This window comes from Nycticebus coucang, chromosome 10 (genome assembly GCF_027406575.1).
Source record: "Nycticebus coucang isolate mNycCou1 chromosome 10, mNycCou1.pri, whole genome shotgun sequence".
Taxonomy (NCBI): domain Eukaryota; kingdom Metazoa; phylum Chordata; class Mammalia; order Primates; family Lorisidae; genus Nycticebus; species Nycticebus coucang.
The window spans coordinates 118640888-118659272 of record NC_069789.1 but is presented as its reverse complement, the minus strand read 5'-3'; the positions used below and the strand labels follow the sequence as shown (position 1 = coordinate 118659272).

The following is an 18385-nucleotide window of genomic DNA, read 5'->3' as shown; positions in this document are numbered from 1 at the left end:
CTGGGGTGTAAGTAAACTACAAAAAGATTCTAGAGATACTCAAGATACCATCTACAATTAGACCCAGGCAGGGGTGCCTCCAGGCACCTGGCAGAAGTCAACATGGGGCCCTCCTGGGAAGGGGAAGATCTTATCAACAATGTCTAACATGCTTCAGTAATGCATAAGATTCTGTTAGAACAGGTGAGATGTAATGACAGTGTAGCCCATATTCTGTTCAAAACTGAAAACACCTGCACCTTGAATAAAAAATGGGTTTTGTATTCAAGTAGTAAATTTGGGGTCTCAAAAGAAAAGGTCATTATTGGGACTATGTGGATAGTGAGGGTTCAGATGTGAAGGGATGCCTGCGTTCTTTTTTCTGTTTTTTTGAGACAGAGCCTCAAGCTGTCGCCCTAGGTAGAGTGCTGTGGCATCACAGCTCACAGCAACCTCCAACTCCTGAGCTCAAGCGATTCTCCTGCCTCTGCCTCTCAAGTAGCTGGGACTACAGGCACCCGACACAACGTCCAGCTATTTTTTTTGGTTGCAGCCGACATTGTTTGGCAGGCCCAGGCTGGATTCGAACACACCAGCTCAGGTGTATGTGGCTGGCGCATTAGCCACTTGAGCCACAGGCGTTGAGCTGATGGCATTCTTATGTAGGTGATCACAATGGAGAATGAATTACCATGAGTTGCACAGAAATCTTAACTGGAATATACACAGGGCAAAAATACACACAATTCTGCATTTAAACACACATCTACCTAAAAATTTAAGTGCATAAGTTCATTAATTCTTCCAAATGGGGGCATAATCTGTATACTTTCTTATGGAATATGAAAGACATTGAAATGTAAGGTACGTAAAGAAAATCTAACTGTAGAATCTCTTTGTGGTCAACTTTTAACATTGCTGTGATGCATGAGGTAGGTGTTCAAAGGAATATTCTGCCTTATATTAATAACAGAAATATTTCGAAGTTTAGAAGTAAATTGTTTTATAAATTGAACATTAAGACACAGTGGAGGGCGGCGCCTGTGGCTCAGTGAGTAGGGCGCCGGCCCCATATGCCGAGGGTGGTGGGTTCAAACCCAGCCCCGGCCAAACTGCAACAACAACAAAAAAAAAATAGCCGGGTATTGTGGCGGGCGCCTGTAGTCCCAGCTGCTCGGGAAGCTGAGGCAAGAGAATCACATAAGCCCAAGAGTTGGAGATTGCTGTGAGCCCTGTGACGCCACGGCACTCTACTGAGGGCAGTAAAGTGAGACTCTGTCTCTACCAAAAAAAAAAAAAAAAAAGACACAGTGGATTGGGCAGCTCCTGTTGCTCAGTGGGTAGGACGCCGGCCCCATATAACAAGGGTGGCGGGTTCGAACCCGGCCCCAGCCAACTAAAACAGCAGTGACAACTGCAACAAAAAAATAGCCAGGCGTTGTGGTGGGTGCCTGTAGTCCCAGCTACTTGGGAGACTGAGGCAAGAGAATTGCTTAAGCTCAAGAGTTGGAGGTTGCTGCGAGCTGTGACACCACAGACCAAGGGTGACAGAGTGAGACTCTGTCTCAAAAAAAAATAAAAAAGAAAACCACAGTGGATTTTGAAATGCTCTTTTTAGACTATGTGTTAACTTACTTAGCAAATTAAAAAATTGAGGCTGGGCACAGTGGATCACACCTGTAATCCTAGCACTCTGGGAGGCCAAGGCAAGTAGATTGCCTGAGCTCAGGAGTTCCAGACCAGCCTGAGCAAGAGCAAGACCCCAATCCTACTAAAATAGAAACAAAACTAGCTAGGTGGTATGGCAGGAACCTGTAGTCTTAGCTACTCAGGAGGCTGAGGCAAGAGGATTGCTTGAACGCAGGAATTTAAGGTTGCCGTGAGTTACGATCACACCACAGCATTCAACTCCAGGGCGACAGAGTAAGACTCTGTCTCAAAAAAATTCCATATTGTAGCCGGGCATTGTGGCAGGCGCCTGTAGTCCCAGCTACTCGGGAGGCTGAGGCAAGAGAATCGCTTAAGCCCAGGAGTCGGAGGTTGCTGTGAGCTGTGTGAGGCCACGCACTCTACCCAGGGCCATAAACTGAGACTCTGTCTTTACAAAAAAAAAAAATTCCATATAGAACCATCATCCACACCAAGACATTTGCTTTATCATAGGTTTCTTGTGCCTTGTCAATGTACATTCTCATGTCTGATTTCCCACTGTTCTGATTTCTCTCACCACAGACCAGTCTTTCTATAAATGCAGCTATACAGCATGTACTGGCATCAATAAATTATTTGTGAGATCTGTCCACGTTGCAGTAAAAATCAATACTGTTTCTATTTATTGCTGACTGATCTTCCATCCATTTTTTTTTTTTACTTTTTCCCCAAAGTTTGGCAATAATGAATTCAGAGACAATAAACATGCATGTGCAGGTTTTTGCATGAACAACAGTTTTCATTTCTCTTGAGTAAATTCCAGGAGTGTGAGTCCTAACGTGCACAGTAAGTGTATATTTTAACTTTATAAGAAACTGTCAAACCAGGTATTGTGGCAGGCACCAGTAGTGCGAGCTACTTGGGAGGCTAAAGCAAGAGGATCATCAGAGCCTAAGAGTTTCAGATGGCGTGAGCTATGATGCCATAGCTCTCAACCCGAGGGATTCTGTCTCAAAAAAAAAAAAAAAAAGCTGTCCGGTTTTCTAAAGTAATGGGGCCATTTTCCATTCCCACCAACAACGTACAAGTCCAGTCATTCCTTGTCCTCATCAGTATTTGGTACTGTTTTTGTTGTTTTGACACAGAATCTCTCTTTGTTGTCCTCAGTGGAGTGCCGTAGTGTTGTAGCTCACAGCAACCTCAAACTCTTGGGCTCAAGTGATTCTTCTGCCTCAGCCTCCTAAGTATCTGGGACTACAAGTACCCCCTATGACACCCAGCTATTCTTTTAGAGATGGGGGTCTCACTCTTGCTCAGGTTGGTCTTGAACTCCTGAGTTCAGGTGATCGCCCCAATGTACCTTGGCCCACCAAAGGGTACTGTTTTTGTTATTAGGTGGTCTACCTGTACAGAGTGGTGTCTCATTGTGGTTTCCAGTGGTGCTTCTTAAATGGACATCTTCATTGTTGTAGCTAGTTTGTTTAGTCAAATACTTAAAGACACTTGATGAAATAAACTGACAATTTTTTTCTTTTTTTGGTGAGGCAGTCTCACTGTGTCACCCTTGGTAGAGTGCAGTGGCTTCGCAGTTCACAGCAACCTCAAACTCTTGGGCTTAAGCAATTCTCTTGCCTCAGCCTCCCAGGTAGCTGGGACTACAGGTGCCTGCCACAATGTGCAGCTATTTTTTGTTGCAGTTGTCATTATCATTTAGCTGGCCTGGGCTGAGTTCGAACCCCCTGGTGTATGTGGCTGATGCTGTAACTGTGCTATGGGCACCGAGCCCTGACACTCAATTTTATTGCTAGAAAGTATGACAGCAGTATTTGTCCTAGGCCTCCTCAGAGAGTTCCTGGTAGTGTTTGTTACTATGAAGGAATAGGGGCCCTGGGGACAGGGTGGGCTGTACCGTGGAAAGACCAGGTGGTCATAGAATACACACACACACACATATCCCAGCTACAGCCACCAAAATAACAGCATCACACTGGAATATTTGAACAGCAATCACACTGGAATATTTGCCTGCCCAACAGGGGTAGAATTCCACATGGTGACCTGAGAGCTGTACCCTGCGACAGGGAACGCCAGGCAGGTCCTGGAAGCAGGATGGGGAAAATATTATTTCTTGCCATTTCTTAACCTTGGGTCAGGGACATAAGTTGAGAACATGAGACATTTAGGGAGACATACTCATATACATATATAAACACATGTACCCCAGCAGTGAGGCCTCCCAGATCTCCTGTCTGGGAGAGGACTGGAGCCTCTGGCTCTCTGGAGTGTGTCCATTTTAGCCATTCCTCATGATGTGGCCCTCATCAGGGCAGGGAAGATCCCTCCTGGGATTCACATGATTGATTCCTTTTCAGAGGTGGCAGCATTTCCCACAGGCCCCCCGTAGTGTGTGAGGAGGGGGTGCCCTTCCTCAGTGGGGGCTGGCAGTGGATTCAAGGGCATCTCACTCTTCACCTGAACCAACTCAGGCATGGGGCTCCTAGACTGTGTACGATCCACATAATTTTGGAGGAGTCCTGCCCCCAAAGCATCACCTTCCACATTGAGGACAGTGCAGGACCGGTCCCTAAAAGAAGAGAAATGATTGGCTCAGCGCCCGTAGCACAGTGGTTACGGTGCCAGCCACATATACCCAGGCTGGAGAGTTCAAACCTGGCCTGGGCCAGCTAAACAACAATGACAACTGTAACAACAACAAAAAATAGCTGGGCATTGTGGTGGGTGCCTGTAGTCCCAGCTACTTGGGAGGCTGAGGCAAGAGAATTGCTTGAGCCCAAGAGTTTGAGGTTGCTGTGAACTGCGAAGCCACTGCACTCTACTGAGGACAACATAGGGAGACTTTGTCTAAAAAAATAAAAGAGGCAGAGAAATGATAGAGAAGTGAGTGGGAAGGGAGAGGAGGAAAGGGCCAAAGCCCAACCCTCTGGCTTCTCTCCCCTGCAATCTTAAAGTTCAGTTATGCCATCCTCCTTCAGGTAACCCTACCCTACTTCTCCTAGACCCAAAGCTCACCTCCTCATCTTCCCAGGATCCCTTTTATAGAACCTCAAAGGTCTATTACAACCCCAGAAGGTTCCTACCTCCCTTTTTTCAGAAATACCAATGTGTGGGGTGTGGTGGCTCATGCCTGTAATGCTAGCACCCTTACAGGCCAAGGCGGATGGATTGCTTGAGCTCAGGAGTTCAAGATCAGCCTGAGCAAGACCAAGACCCTGTCTTTAAAAATAGCTGGGTGTTGTGGTGGGCGCCTGTAGTCCCAGCTACTTGGGAGGCTGAGGCAAGAGAATTGCTTGAGACCAAGAGTTTGAGGTTGCTGTGAACTAAGATGCCACAGCACTCTATTGAGGATGACAAAGAGAGACTATGTCTCAAAAAAAAAAAAAAAAAAGAAATTCCAATGTGTCCCATCACCTTTTCTCTGCCTTCAAACCCCAAAGATTTCTTCCTCCATCTTCTCTGGACCCAAATGTACAACAATACACAAAATTTATTCCTTTTGGAGCCTCAAAAAGTCATGTCTCCCTTCAACTAGGGCCCCCAAAGACCCAATGACCCATCCCCATCCCCCATGGAATACCAAAGCTCTCCCTCCAGCCTTTCTCCTCCCTAGAATGCTAAGGATCTCCTTGTGCTTCCTCTTTATATTTATTTGTGTGTATGTGTCATTAAAGAAAATTAAGATAAAGAGCAGGTGTAGCCGCTTATGCCTATAATCTCAGTTCTTTAGGAGGCCAACATGGGAGGATTATTTGAGACGAGGAGATCAGCCTGGGAAACATAGTGAGACCCCGTGTCTACAAAAAATTTAAAAATTAACCAAGTAGATGGGCACCTGTAGTCCCAGCTACTCAGGAGGCTAAGGCAGGAGGATCTCTTGAGCCCAGGAGTTGGAGGATGCAGTGACATATGATGATGCCACTGCCCTCCCACCTGGGGGGGTCAGAGTGAGACCCTCTCTCAGAAAAAAACTAAAGGAAAAATAAAGATACAATTCACATACCATAAAATTCACCCTTTATACAAGTGGGGCGGTGCCTGTGGCTCAATGGGTAGGGTGCCAGCCCCATATACCGAGGGTGGCAGGTTAGAACCCAGTCCCGGCCAAACTGCAAAAAAAAAAAAAAAATAGCCGGGAGTTGTGGTGGGCACCTATAGTCCCAGCTACCTGGGAGGGAGGCTCAGGCAAGAGAATCGCCTAAGCCCAGGAGTTGGAGGTTGCTGTGAGCTATGACACCACGGCATTCCACTAAGTGTGATAAAGTGAGACTCTGTCTCTAAAGAAAAAAAAAGTGAAAAAAATATATACAAAATATACAAGTGAGTGGTTTTTTTTGTTTGTTTTTTGAGACAGAGTTTCACTTTGTCGCCCTCAGTGACTGGCTTCTTTCACTTTGCAGAATGTTTTCAAGGGGTGTCTATGCTGTAGTTTGTGTGTTCCTCAGTGCTTCATTCCCTTTTGTTGTTGAACAATACCCCAATGTATGGCAATATGACATTTTATCATTATCAGCTGATGGGCTTTTAGGTTTTTTCCCACCTATTTGCTATTGTGAATAATGTTGCTATGAGCCTTCATGCACAAGTTTTTGTGTAAACGTATGTTTTCAATTCTCTTGGATATATACTTACATTGCAGAGACATATGGTAACTTAATATATTTAACTTTTGAAACCAGACTTTTTTGTTTTTGTTTTTTTGGACACAGAGTCTGACTGTTGCCCAGGCTAGAGTACTATGGTGTTAATCTAGTTCACAGCAACCACCAACTCCTGGGCTCAAGTGATCCTCCTGCCTTAGCCTTCCAAGTAGGTAGAACTACAGGTGCCCACCACAATGCCAGGCTAATTTTTTCTATTTTTAGTAGAGTCAGGGTCTCAGTCTTGCTCAGACTGGTCTTGAACTCCTGAGCTCAACCACTCCTCCAGCCTTGGCCTCCCAGAGTGCTAAAATTACAGGTGTGAGCCACCATGCCCAGTCCCAAACTCCTTTCTAATCTTTATACTCTTAACAGCTTGCATAATTATTTGCTAACACATAGTATTCACTACTTATGAGGATGTTCTAGGGGAGTTGTGTATATTAGTCATCAAATCCTTTTTATGTGTCATTTTATTTTTTTGAGACAAGGTCTTACTCTGTTGCCCAGGCTGGAGTGCAGTGACATCATTAGAGCTCATTGCAACCTCCAACTCCTGGGCTCAAGCAATCCTCTTGCCTCAGTCTCCCAAGTAGCTGGGACTACAGAAGTGCACCACCACACCCAGCTAATTTTGGAGTCTCACTACATTGCCCACTTTGGTCTGAAACTCCTGACCTCAGAGATCCTCGTGTCTCAGTCTCCCAAAGTGCTACTATTACAAGCATAAACTACCATGCCTGGCCATAATCCTTACAGACTATTCTTCCCATTTTATAGATGGAGAAACAGAGACGCAGGGAAATTAAGTACTTCCCAAAGTCACAACAGCTAACAAGGGGGAGTTGGGGGTGGTGGTGCTGGATTTGAACCAAAGCAGACTGGCCTTAGAGTCAGCTTTATTAATCACTCAGATCTACTACCTTTCTAGGGTTCTAAAAAGAACCCCAGATGCCATCCCTTGACCTCTGGAACACTCAAAGTCCTTCCTTCCTCTCCTCTTCTCTTCTGCACAGCAACCCTCAATGACTCGCAATTATTCCCCTTCCCAGGGGTACCCATGGGGCCCCTGAACCCCCAAGCCCATACTCACACTAGCCAATCCACTGCCAAGATCAAGGAGATTTCCTTGACAGGGAGGTTGACAGCTTCGAGGATGATGGCCAGAGTAAGGACACCTCCAGCAGGGATGCCTGCTGCCCCCACACTGGATGCTGTGGCAGTAACCCTAGAGGAGGAGAGAGGAGGTCAAGTCGACCACACTGTAGTGAGAAAAGATGGGGGTCAAGTTGGGCCCGAGGATCTCACAGCCTCCTGGCACTCACAGAATAGTGATAATATTCACAAAGTCCAGGGGTTGCTGGTTGATCTGGGCAATGAACACCGCAGCCACACACTGGAAGAGTGCCGCGCCGTCCATGTTGACAGTGGCGCCGATGGGCAGAATAAAGCGGCTAATGTGCTTGCTCACGCCATTATTCTCCTCTACACACTTCATCATCAGCGGCAGCGTTGCGGAACTGCATGGGACATTAGATCAGAGGCAGCCCACTAGGAGCCAGGCCAGGACCCCGCGTTTATCCTCAGGCCACTCCCTGCAGTGGCTCCAGCCCTCCACCCGCCCAAGCTCCACCCTCCGTCCCAGACCCCGCCCAACCGATCCAGGCCCCACCCACAGCTCTCTAAGCCATTTCTCTTCCCACAGCCAGGCGGCGCTAGGGATCTCACAAAATTCCAGGACCCATGAAGAGTACAGCCTGCTGCTCCTCAAAATATCCAAAAAAATTCACATGAGTGTTCATTGGCCCCCCACATCCCTTCCCTGTCTCTACCAGTAATAGACTAAGAATTACTACCCACGTGGAGGGTCTGGTTCTGAAGGGGTAGGCCCAGCTGCAATGGATGAAAACTGGGGTGATAAAGTGGAAAGAGTTCTGAGGTTGGATCCAGAGCTGAGCACTGGAGCCCTGCAGGGCCAGGTCTTGGTGGGGAGGAAGTGATGGGGAGTAGGAGGAGAGCACTGTCAGGGGAGGAAGAGGTCATTTCTTAATTTCTATTAAGGGGGTGTGGAATCCAGGACCTTATGAGACACTCATAAAATTATGACCCCTGTACCCAGATGTAATGCCCTCAAAGCAACATTTCAGGGGTCTTCAGACACCTGATGCCACTGCATGCCCCTTAGCTTAAATATCCTGCCCTGGTCTGCCCCAAGGCCGCACCTGGATGAGGTCCCAAAGGCGGTGGCCAGCGGTGTCATGATGCCCCACAGGAAACGGTAGGGGTTCTTACGGGTGAAGAGGAAGTAGATGAGGGGCAGCACCAGGAATCCGTGGATGGCATGGCCCAGCAGACAGCAGAGGATATACTTGCCCAGACTGGTGAAGAGTATCCCCACGTCATCCATCTCAATGATCTTGCTGGCCACCAGGAACATGATGCCCACAGGGGCGTACCTAACCACACAGGAGACAGCTTGCTACCACTGACCACGAGCCCAGCAGCCAGACACATGTGCCAGCCTCCCTGTGGTCAGGAGCCCCAGCAATGAGTGCTTCATTGCAGGCACCTTTCCCAGACCCAGCCTCCCTGTGCACCCCAGGGCTCTTTCTCCTTGAAGATAAGAGATAAAGGAGGCTTCAGTGCTTCTACCACTGTGTAGGGAGCACAGTTACCAGATTTTGGATACGTGAGTGAAAAAGCAGCACCCATCAAATGTGAGTCATTTACATTTTCTGAGTTTGTTTGTTATAGCAGCTAGTTTGAACTGACACTTTCAGCACATCATGAAAACTGAAAAGGCTGTGGCTCCCAGCGGGGAGCATTTTTTGTATGCTGAGCTCTTGAGCTGATGAATCCTCCCAGCAACCCCGTGAGGGAGCTCCTGAGTCACTGCAGATTAAACAACATCAAATAGGTCTGTAAAACAGGGACTAACGCTACCAACCTCACAGGAATGGTGGGAGGATGAGATGCCAGCTGAAATCAGCTGAAAGCTTTTTTTTTTTTTTGTAGAGACAGAGTCTCACTGTACTGCCCTCGGGTAGAGTGCCGTGGCGTCACAAGGCTCACAGCAACCTCTAACTCTTGGACTTACGCGATTCTCTTGCCTCAGCCTCCCGAGCAGCTGGGACTACAGGTGCCCGCCACAATGCCCGGCTATTTTTTTGTTGCAGTTTGGCCGGGGCTGGGTTTGAACCCACCACCCTCGGCATATGGGGCCGGCACCCTACTCACTGAGCCACAGGCGCCGCCCCAGCTGAAAGCTTTTTGTTCATAATAAGTGACCTATGAACTCCAAGTGGATTATCATCCTTGCCTGTAGTGAAGATCGAAAGCGCGCCCTCACCTCCCAGTCTGGAGGCCTCCCTGACTGACTGCCTGACTGACTGCTACAGCTAGTTGCATCCCAAATCCTTATTAGAAGAAAGGCATCATTTCTCAGCTACTTGTGCAGCCATATGTGGCCAGATGCCCAAGTTCAGTCCAATGGGATGTGCCCAGAAGTTATACAAGCAAAGTGCTTAAAAAATATTAGCTATTATTTACCATAGGCATCTTATATAGGCTGGGCACTGTACAAAGACCTCTACATTTATTAACTCACTGTGCCCGACTTCTACTCTTCGAGGCTGCTGCTGTTAAACCCACTTTTCAGCTGGGGAAACTGAGGTACAAGAGGTCCTCCCCTGAAAAGTGCTTTCACTCCAAGAGCAGTCAGGAGGCAGAAAGCTTCATAGATGTTAGCATTGGAAGCAGCAACCCCAGCCTCTCTACTGATTTCTGACCTTCTAAATCCAGGGCAGGACCTGAGAAGTAGAGTAGGACCATGTGGACACAAGGAGGGGAGAAGAGAGCTGGGGGAAGCAGAGGTCTCTGCACATTTTTTTTCTCACTAACTGGAGTCATTTAACAACTCTCAATGCTAATAGTCACAGATAACATTAAGTGAATGCAGACAGGTATGGTGGCTCACACCTGTAATCCTAGCATTCTGGGGGGCTGAGGCAGGGGGATCACTTGAGCTCAGGAGTTCCAGACCAGCCTGAGCAAGAGCAAGATCTTGTCTCTACTAAAAATAGAAAAAACTATCCAGGTGTAGTGGTACATACATGTAGTCCCAGCTACTGGGGAGGCTGAGGCAGGAAGATTGCTTAAGCCCATGAGTTTGAGGTTGCTGTAAGCTGTGATGCCATGGCACTCAACCCAGGGTAACAGAGTGAGACTCTTTTTCAAAAAAATAAACAAAAAGTTAAGTGAATGCCCACTACATGCCAGACATTTAAAGCACTTTCTAAGTGCTCTGCCTCAGCCACTCATGTAATCTTCATCATGACCTATGAAGTAAGCACTGTTTTAGATCAGTTAAAGGGGAGCATTTGATTCAATTTAAATCTCTGAAATTGAGGCACTGAGCTTGGTTGTCTTATCACCTTCCAGTAAGCTTGATAAGCCAGCATCAGAATCTTAGAATGGAATATAGCATTGTCCCCATTTTATAGACAAGGAAACTGAGGTACAGATGATAAGCCACTTTTGCCCAAAGTCACAAAGCCAGGGAATGGTTAATACTGGATATAAATGAAATCTGGCTCCAGAAAACGGATGTAGGGTTCCCCCCACCTCACTCAGACACATCCAAGATGTCTCTGGCCAACCCCTGACCCCACCTCCTCTCCCACCACCTACCACATGATCCAGGAAACCAGCACCATGGTGGCTTCATTGAAGGAGTTGAAGAAGCGGATGAGCAGCTCCCCCTCAGGCCCCAGCTTCCGCAGGGCCACACCAAAGACGATGGCAAACACCACCAAGCCCAGGATGTTCATGCCCTCCACCTCCTGCCCAACCGGAATCTTTGGGGAAGAGACAGACAAGGGTGGTAGGGATACTCAGTCAACCTGCAACACTCATTGAGGGCCTGCTCTGGACACTGCTGGGATCCAGCAAAGATGAGACAGCCCCCCCAGGGGGGCCCTTCCTCCCACCGCATGCAATCCAAGTCCAAAGGAAATACACTTATCTCTGGGGATGACCCAGAGTGGTCAGGGCTGGAAAGGGGGAGCCCAGGAGAGGGAGGTGCCTGCTTGGGTTGTGGGGGGAGTCATGGAGGGCTTTCTGGAGGAAGGGAACCTGAGTTGAGATTTGGACAGGAGAAGTGAATCAGGAAAAAACGGGCAGTAGGTTTTAAAGGAAGCAGAATGTGCAACAGTCTAGGGGCAAGTGAAACTTAGGTGTTCAAGAAATGGAAAGAAGGGGCGGCCTCTGTGGCTCAAAGGACTAAGGCGCAGGCCCCATATACCGGAGATGGAGGGTTCAAACCCAGCCCTAGCCATTTAAAAAAAAAAAAAGAAAAAGAAATGGAGAAAATAAAGCAGGATCAATGCAGAGAAGCCATATGACATATTGAGTGGCAAATTAGTCATTTATTTAAATAAAGTTAATACAGATGAAAAAAAAAAAGAAATGGAAAGAAGGCGGTGATAGCAGCTCAGTGGGTGAGGAGCCAGCCACACACACCGACTGGTGGTTCAAGCCCAGCCCAGGCCAGCTAAAACAACAATGACAGCTGCAACAACAGAAAACGCCCGGTGTGGCGGGTGCCTGTAGTCCGGGCTACTTGGGAAGCTGAGGCAAGAGAATCACTTAAGCCCAAGAGTTTGAGGTTGCTGTGAGCTGTGACGCCAGAGCACTCTACTTAAGGCGACAACTTGAGACTCTGTCTCAAAAAAAAAAAGAAGAAATGGAAAGAAGAGTGGAATGAGCAGCAGGGAAATGCCCAAAGGTGAAACTGGGCAGACAGGTAGGGGTCTGACTTAAGTGGTACACCTTGGTCATGGATGGCGGCAAGGAGCCCAGGCTTCCTCCTGAGGGCACTGTGGTTCACAGCAGGGCTTCGGGCAGTGGAGAGGTAGGGTCAGATTTGGGCTTTAGAAAGACCCCTCTAGCTGCCAGGTTTAGGGTGGGTGGGAGGGAGCAGGCTGGGGGTAGCATGGGAGGGGCTGGGAAGGGTGAAGAGAGTAAAGGGGGAAGGAGGAGACTGGAACAAGGTGGAGCCATGGGGAGTAAAAGGGAACAAAGAGAAGATGTATCCGGAAGGCAGAAGACAGAAATCGAGAGACAATTGCAGAGAATTTAAATCAAATTCCACACCAGAGTCAGACTGGAGCAGTAACAGAACTGAAAAGGGACACTAATGGCCTAAGGGGTGCCTCAACCCCCCTCCCGCCCTTACCTTCACGGAGGTTCCATGGAGTGTGGTCCCATTGATCGTTCTGTAGGAGATAGTAGAGTACTGCAGGTAGAGTTGAGAAGCATCAGTGTCAGGTGTCATCAAGGCCCCTACACCCCATTCTGAAGCTAAAAATGCTCAAAGCCTGCCCTAAGCATCCCTTAAACCTGGGCTCATTTCACTTACTGGCATCCCCACTGGGGCAGAATAATTAATAGCTTCATTTTCCACAGAGGGAAACCAAGGCTCAGAAGTAAATGCACTTGCCCAGAGTCACATAGCTAGAGTTAAAACCCACAGGAGGCTCTGAACCTGTATTCTCATTTCTTGAAAAGGAAGAGCAGGGATGGGTTCCAGAGGCTACCCAAGAACCTTCCCATAATGCCTGGAACATGTGGGCATGTGCATTTTTCCAGGCACTACCTAAAATCAGGTGACAAGGGCTAAGACTAGCTGTCTCCCTCCCTGTGCACCCTCCACCCCTTTGGATGCCCCCAAGGACTCACTGAGCGGAAGGCTGCAGACACCAAGTTGGAAGGGAAGATATTTCTGCAGAGATAGACATATAGGGGATTATTAGACACTGGGGAAGTGTCTAATAATAGGGGAAGGACAAAGTTGTCTGGGGAACAGGGTTGGCCTCTTTAGGGGGGATGGGAGGAAACTTTGAGGCCCCATTTGGTTTTTTTTGTTTTTGTTTTTTTGTAGAGACAGAGTCTCACTTTATGGCCCTCAGTAGAGTGCCATGGCCTCACACAGCTCACAGCAACCTCCAACTCCTGGGCTTAAGCGATTCTCTTGCCTCAGCCTCCCGAGTAGCTGGGACTACAGGCGCCCGCCACAACGCCTGGCTGTTTTGTTTTTTTTGGTTGCAGTTTGGCCGGGGCCGGGCTCGAACCCGCCACCCTTGGTACATGGGGCCGGAGCCCCACCAACTGAGCCACAGGCACCGCCCTGAGGCCCCATTTGTACCCAAATGCTGCCCCTTCTCGTGCCTCAGCCAGGCAGAGTCTGACCTGGGCTTGCACACTTTTTCAAGGAGTGGGGAGTCTGAGCTGGCTTCCTCCAGCCCAGGAGACTGGTATGTGAGACCCAAGGGATTGTGGGTTGGGGGACAGGAATGCTGGCCTCCAGAGGCAGGCCAAGGCAGGTCATTCCAGGCTGTAGCTCCACCCCATGCTGCAAACTTAATATCCTGAATGGCTTGCATCAGCCACTTTCTCCTGCAGTGCTGAGAAAAGGGCTGAATCCCTGAGGGGTTGGCAAGTGGGTCTGAGGGTATGGGGAGATCTGGGTGTGGGGGAGGTGGCAGTGAGAGGAAATAAGAGAGAGGGCGACAAGTGTCCATTGTGTGTCTCATCAATATTTATCTGTGTTTACACAGCCACTCTTATGTGATGGTGTCTGCTATGAGATGAAAATAGGAGCTAACCCATCTATAGCATCTACTGTCCTCCTTAAATGTTTACATCAACCCTGGGGATAGACACCATCATCCCATTTTACAGAAAAGGAAACCGAGGCTCAGAAGAGTGAAGAAATATGCCCAGCTAACAAATGGCAAAGCTGGGATTCAAACCCAGCCAGCTGGCTTCCTAGTCCTGACTGCTCTGCCTCCTCCCTCTCAGACCAGTGATGTGGGTGGATACCTGTGTCGGGTTTGTGTACAGTTTGGCAGATGCTGCTATCTTGTTGGGGGTGCAGGTTACTGTCTACATGTATGGGACAGCGTCAGTGGATGGATGCCAAACTCACAGTTGAGTATAATTGTGTGTTTGTTGGTGTGTATGTATTGCCCTCTTGAGCGCGTGTTTGTGGTGTTGGTGTGGCTGGTGGCATCCCCAGAGTGCCAAAGGGGTTTTATTAGACAGTGCTGTATGTATGTGTACAACAGCAGGTATATGGCCACATGTTTGTGAGATTTTACAGTTAGTCTGGGTGGCTGGCCAAGTGTGGCTTACAGCTGTTTGGCACACAGGGGAAGCCTATGCTCATAAACAACCTTAGAATGGGTGTGCCTGCCCTCACTCACCCAGTCCAGATCTGGGCCAGGACTCAGCTATCTTTCTCAGCCAGGAGATGCCACCAAGCCTCCTCCCCCTAGTCTCCCATCTCAGCCTGCACTGACACCTCTGAAGCTGGGGAAACCCTGTTCCGTGACTCATCATTTCCTCCCCATACTTCCAGGAAGTCCCCCACCTGGAGACACTGAATCAGCAGGCCCTATATGCAAGGCCACGTGGACCCAGCAATCTGCCTTCCTCAAAGGAGGGAGAAGGCCATTCTTTGGGGGCAGGAGCAGAGGCCAGAAGGAAAAAAATGTGTTCCCCTTTATAACTGGCCCCCTCCTGGACAGCCTACTAGGGACAGCCCAGATAGACCTGAAAGATGTAAGGGGAAGTGGCCAGGCCCCAGCTGAACTGGGCAGGGAAGGGACTAATAAAGGAACCTGGCTATATCCGGGTGACACGTGGCATAGAGAGCCCTGGGGATGGGAGGCAGGCTGGTAGGGATTACTCAGATCCCAGTAACCCCAAGGGCTCCTTACCCAGGGGTCTCAAACACTCTGACCCTAGCCCCAATCTATATCCAGAAGCCCAGTCTTAGAACCCTGAGTCACCCAAAGATTCCCTCCCCAAAAGTTCTCCTTGGAACCCCCTCCCCCCACAGGGTCCTTCTCCCTTAGGACAGACAGACCCTCATGTTTCCCTGCACCTCCAAGCATTACACTTGCCCCTCCTTCTAAAAAACCTCCACCTCCTTATCTATTGCCTGCCAGGCGGATCACACTTATGTACCCAGGCCTGCAAATGTAGAAGCCCCCTTCTCCGGGAGTCCATCCTCGAAATCCCAAGAGGCCAAAATTACCCCTCCCCGCCACTATCCCCCTACGTTTTCCTAAGCCTCTAGAAGGGTCGTCTCGGTTCTAGGGGACCCAAAGCGCTGTCCTGTCCACATGGCCACTCCCGCACCCCCTTCCCGACCTCCAGGGCAGCAGGGTCTGACCTCACAAGATCCAGGAAGGAATCCAGCACTTCCTTGCTGGGGGTCTGTTTGATAGAGTCAGTGGTCCCGACCGAAGCATTGGAGGCGGCGAAGGAGGAACCCGGCTTCAGCACCAGCGCCAAGCCCACTCCGAGCGCCGACGCCAACAGGGTGGTGAGCAAGAAAAAGAGCAGCGCCCAGGCACCCAGGCGGCCCAGAGCGCTTGGGTCCAGGCTGGCGGCGCCGCCGACCAGGCTGCACACCACCAGCGGCAAGATGATCATCTTCAACAGGCGCAGCAGGAGCTCGCCCGGGAAGGCGAAGGCCGTCTGGTGCTCGGGGCCCAGGGCTAACTTGCCGCTGGCCCCCGAAACCGCCAGCCCTAGCACCACGCCGGCCACCACGGCCACCACTGTCAGCAGCACCAGCAGGTTGGCTCGAAGGCAGCGGCGTACCTGCTCCCGAGAACGGCAGCAGCCGCCCGCTGCCTTGCCTTTGTCCTCGGTAGGGACTAGCGTCGAGCCATCCTTCACGGTGGGCTCCGCCTCTGCGAACCCCTTGAGGTCTCCACTAAGGGGAGGATCGGCCACCATGATGGGACGCACTGGGCTTCTTTAGCCCCTAAAAACTGGAAGTGCTTAGGCTCAAGAGGACGCCCACGTTCCTTAGGACTGAGAGTTGACTAACAGCGCCTGGAGGCTGGAACTTCGGACCGCTCCTTCGAGTTGCGAATTCACAGCGACGAAGTTCCTTGGCTCTTGGAAGCTGGAGTATATCTGAGTTCCCTAAAGCGAGCGTTGGGGCTCCTCTGTTCTTCCAGGCTATGCCAGATGCCCAAATTCTGGGAGCTTGGAGTTTGGAATACAGGAATTTCTCGGCTCGGACGTGAAGCTGGGCTCCGGAAGGTTTAAGTGAACCCAGGTGGCAGAGGTTTGCAGGAGGTCCTGTTGGTGCGGATCCGGGACGACTGGATCCGGGAGGCAGAGACCCGGGGTGCTTAGGTCCTGGAAATAGAGGGGCTAGGTCGCCTGAATCTGGAGGCCGGGAAGCGGAGTTCTGGCAAGAGAGGACCCAGGCTCTTAGGCACCGAAGAGGAGATCCAGTTCCGTGGATATGAAAGGTGGTGTTGTTCGGATTCTAAGAGGTAGTAGTTACAGCCGACATAGAACTTCCCTCGAGGCGCCGCGTGGATCTGAGGCTGCTTGGCTAGAGCTGCCAAGCTAAGGGGCGGAGGGCAGGGCTTAAAAAGACGGGGATCAATCTGCGGACCTCGATTGGCTGCGGACCGTTTAGTGCCCTCCCACGAACGAGGGGCGGAGCTGAGGCCTGAGCTGGGCTAGGCCACTCTGTAGAAGGCGGAATAACAAGCCCACTGTCCAGGGGCGGGGCCTGGATGGGGGCAGGGCCCTAAGAGAATGGAGTGGGGTCTGAGGAGCTGAGCTTTGAGTTGGTGCTTTTTCCCGCCAAAGGAAAGAGGCTTTAAATTAGACCTCTAGTACTGAACCATAGCTGGTCCCTGGCGTGAGGAAGTGCAGAAGATCCTCGAGTGGTTAATTTTCAAATCAGCTCAGCTTGGAACGCTTCTTCAGCCCTGAGTTCTGTCTTTTGTTTCCTCTCAAAACTTCAGTTTCTCCAGTGTAAAATGTAGATGATAAAAGGTCATCTTTTAAATCAGATGGAGTTATTTATTTAATAATGTTTGTAATTTTCTTTCTCATTCTTTTTTTCTTTTTTGAGACAGTCTCAAGTTGTCCTGGGTAGAGCGCCACGGCGTCATCATAGCTCACAGCAACCTTCAACTCTTGGACTCAACCAATCCTCTTGCCTTGGTTTTTCTATTTTTTGTAGAGACGGGGGTCTCGCTCTTGCCCAGAGCTGGTCTCCAACCCATGAGCTCGAGCAATCCACCTGCCTTAGCCTCCTAGGATTATAGGCAAGAGCCACCGCGCCTGGTCTTTTTTTTTTTTTTTTTTTGAGACAGAGTCTCACTTTGCCACCCTCGGTACAGTGCTGTGGCGTCATAGCTCATAGCACACAGCATCCTCAAACTCTTGGTCTCAAGTGATTCTCTTGCCTCAGCCTCCCAAGCAACTGGGACTACAGAGACCCGCACAACGCCCAGCTACTTTTTTTTTTTTTTTTCCTTAGAGCCTGGGTCTCACTCTTGCTCAGGCTGGTCTGGAACTCGTGAGCTCAAGCAATCCACCTGCCTTCACCTCCCAAAGTGCTAGGATTACAGGTGTGAGCTCACCGCTCCGGGCCCCAATATTTATAATTTTCGAAATAAACGTTCCCACTCTGGGAGGTCGAAGCAGGTGGATCGCTTGAGCTCCGGAGTAGGAGACCAGCCTGGGTAATAGTGGGACACCGCCCCCCAAACATAGCCGGGCTTTATGCCGGTGCTGGTAGTTCCAGCTACTCAGGAGGCTGAGGCAAGAGTATCACTTGAACCCAAGAGTTTGAGGTTTCTATGAGCTGTGACTCCAAGGCACCCTACTGAGGGTGACAACTTGAGACTCAAAAAAGAAAAAAAAAAAGGGAAAGAAAGAAGAAGAAAAAGAACAACAACAACACAATAAACGTTTCCAGGTCAGAGCCTGACACTTTTTAATTAACATCCAGTTATTATATTAGGGTCATATGATTCACTTCCTCCTAGGTACTGTCAAAAGACAAAATTACAACAAAATTTTAAAGATCTTAATTTGCTGTATTTGCAATTCTAGAATCGGCATCATTCCATAAAATAGAATAAGTGTTCCAATTCTAGAATCGGCATCATTCCATAAAATAGAATAAGTGTTCCAATAAATTAACCAAAAGAATTGTTTTTATAAACAAAAAAGGCTGAAGAAAGCAGAAACAAAGTTATTTTCTTTATAAA

The 18385-nt window shown here is 49.2% G+C and overlaps 1 protein-coding gene across 2 annotated transcripts; it reads right to left on the bottom strand.

Moving 5' to 3' along the window:
- Positions 1-2066: 2066 nt before the first annotated feature.
- SLC1A5 (solute carrier family 1 member 5) lies at positions 2067-16610 on the bottom strand. Of its 2 annotated transcripts, XM_053604173.1 has the most exons (8): positions 15523-16610; positions 13023-13065; positions 12520-12579; positions 10974-11140; positions 8507-8740; positions 7610-7804; positions 7378-7512; positions 2067-4213 (listed from the first exon to the last, which is right to left on the bottom strand). In XM_053604173.1, exons 1-8 carry the CDS (start codon positions 16092-16094, stop codon positions 3979-3981), a joined length of 1641 nt encoding a protein of 546 aa, XP_053460148.1. In that variant the 5' UTR covers positions 16095-16610; the 3' UTR covers positions 2067-3978. The 2 variants fall into 2 exon arrangements, with proteins under 2 accessions (XP_053460148.1, XP_053460149.1); XM_053604174.1 differs by lacking the exon at positions 13023-13065 and having other exon boundaries at positions 2070-4213; positions 15523-15541.
- Positions 16611-18385: the final 1775 nt, after the last annotated feature.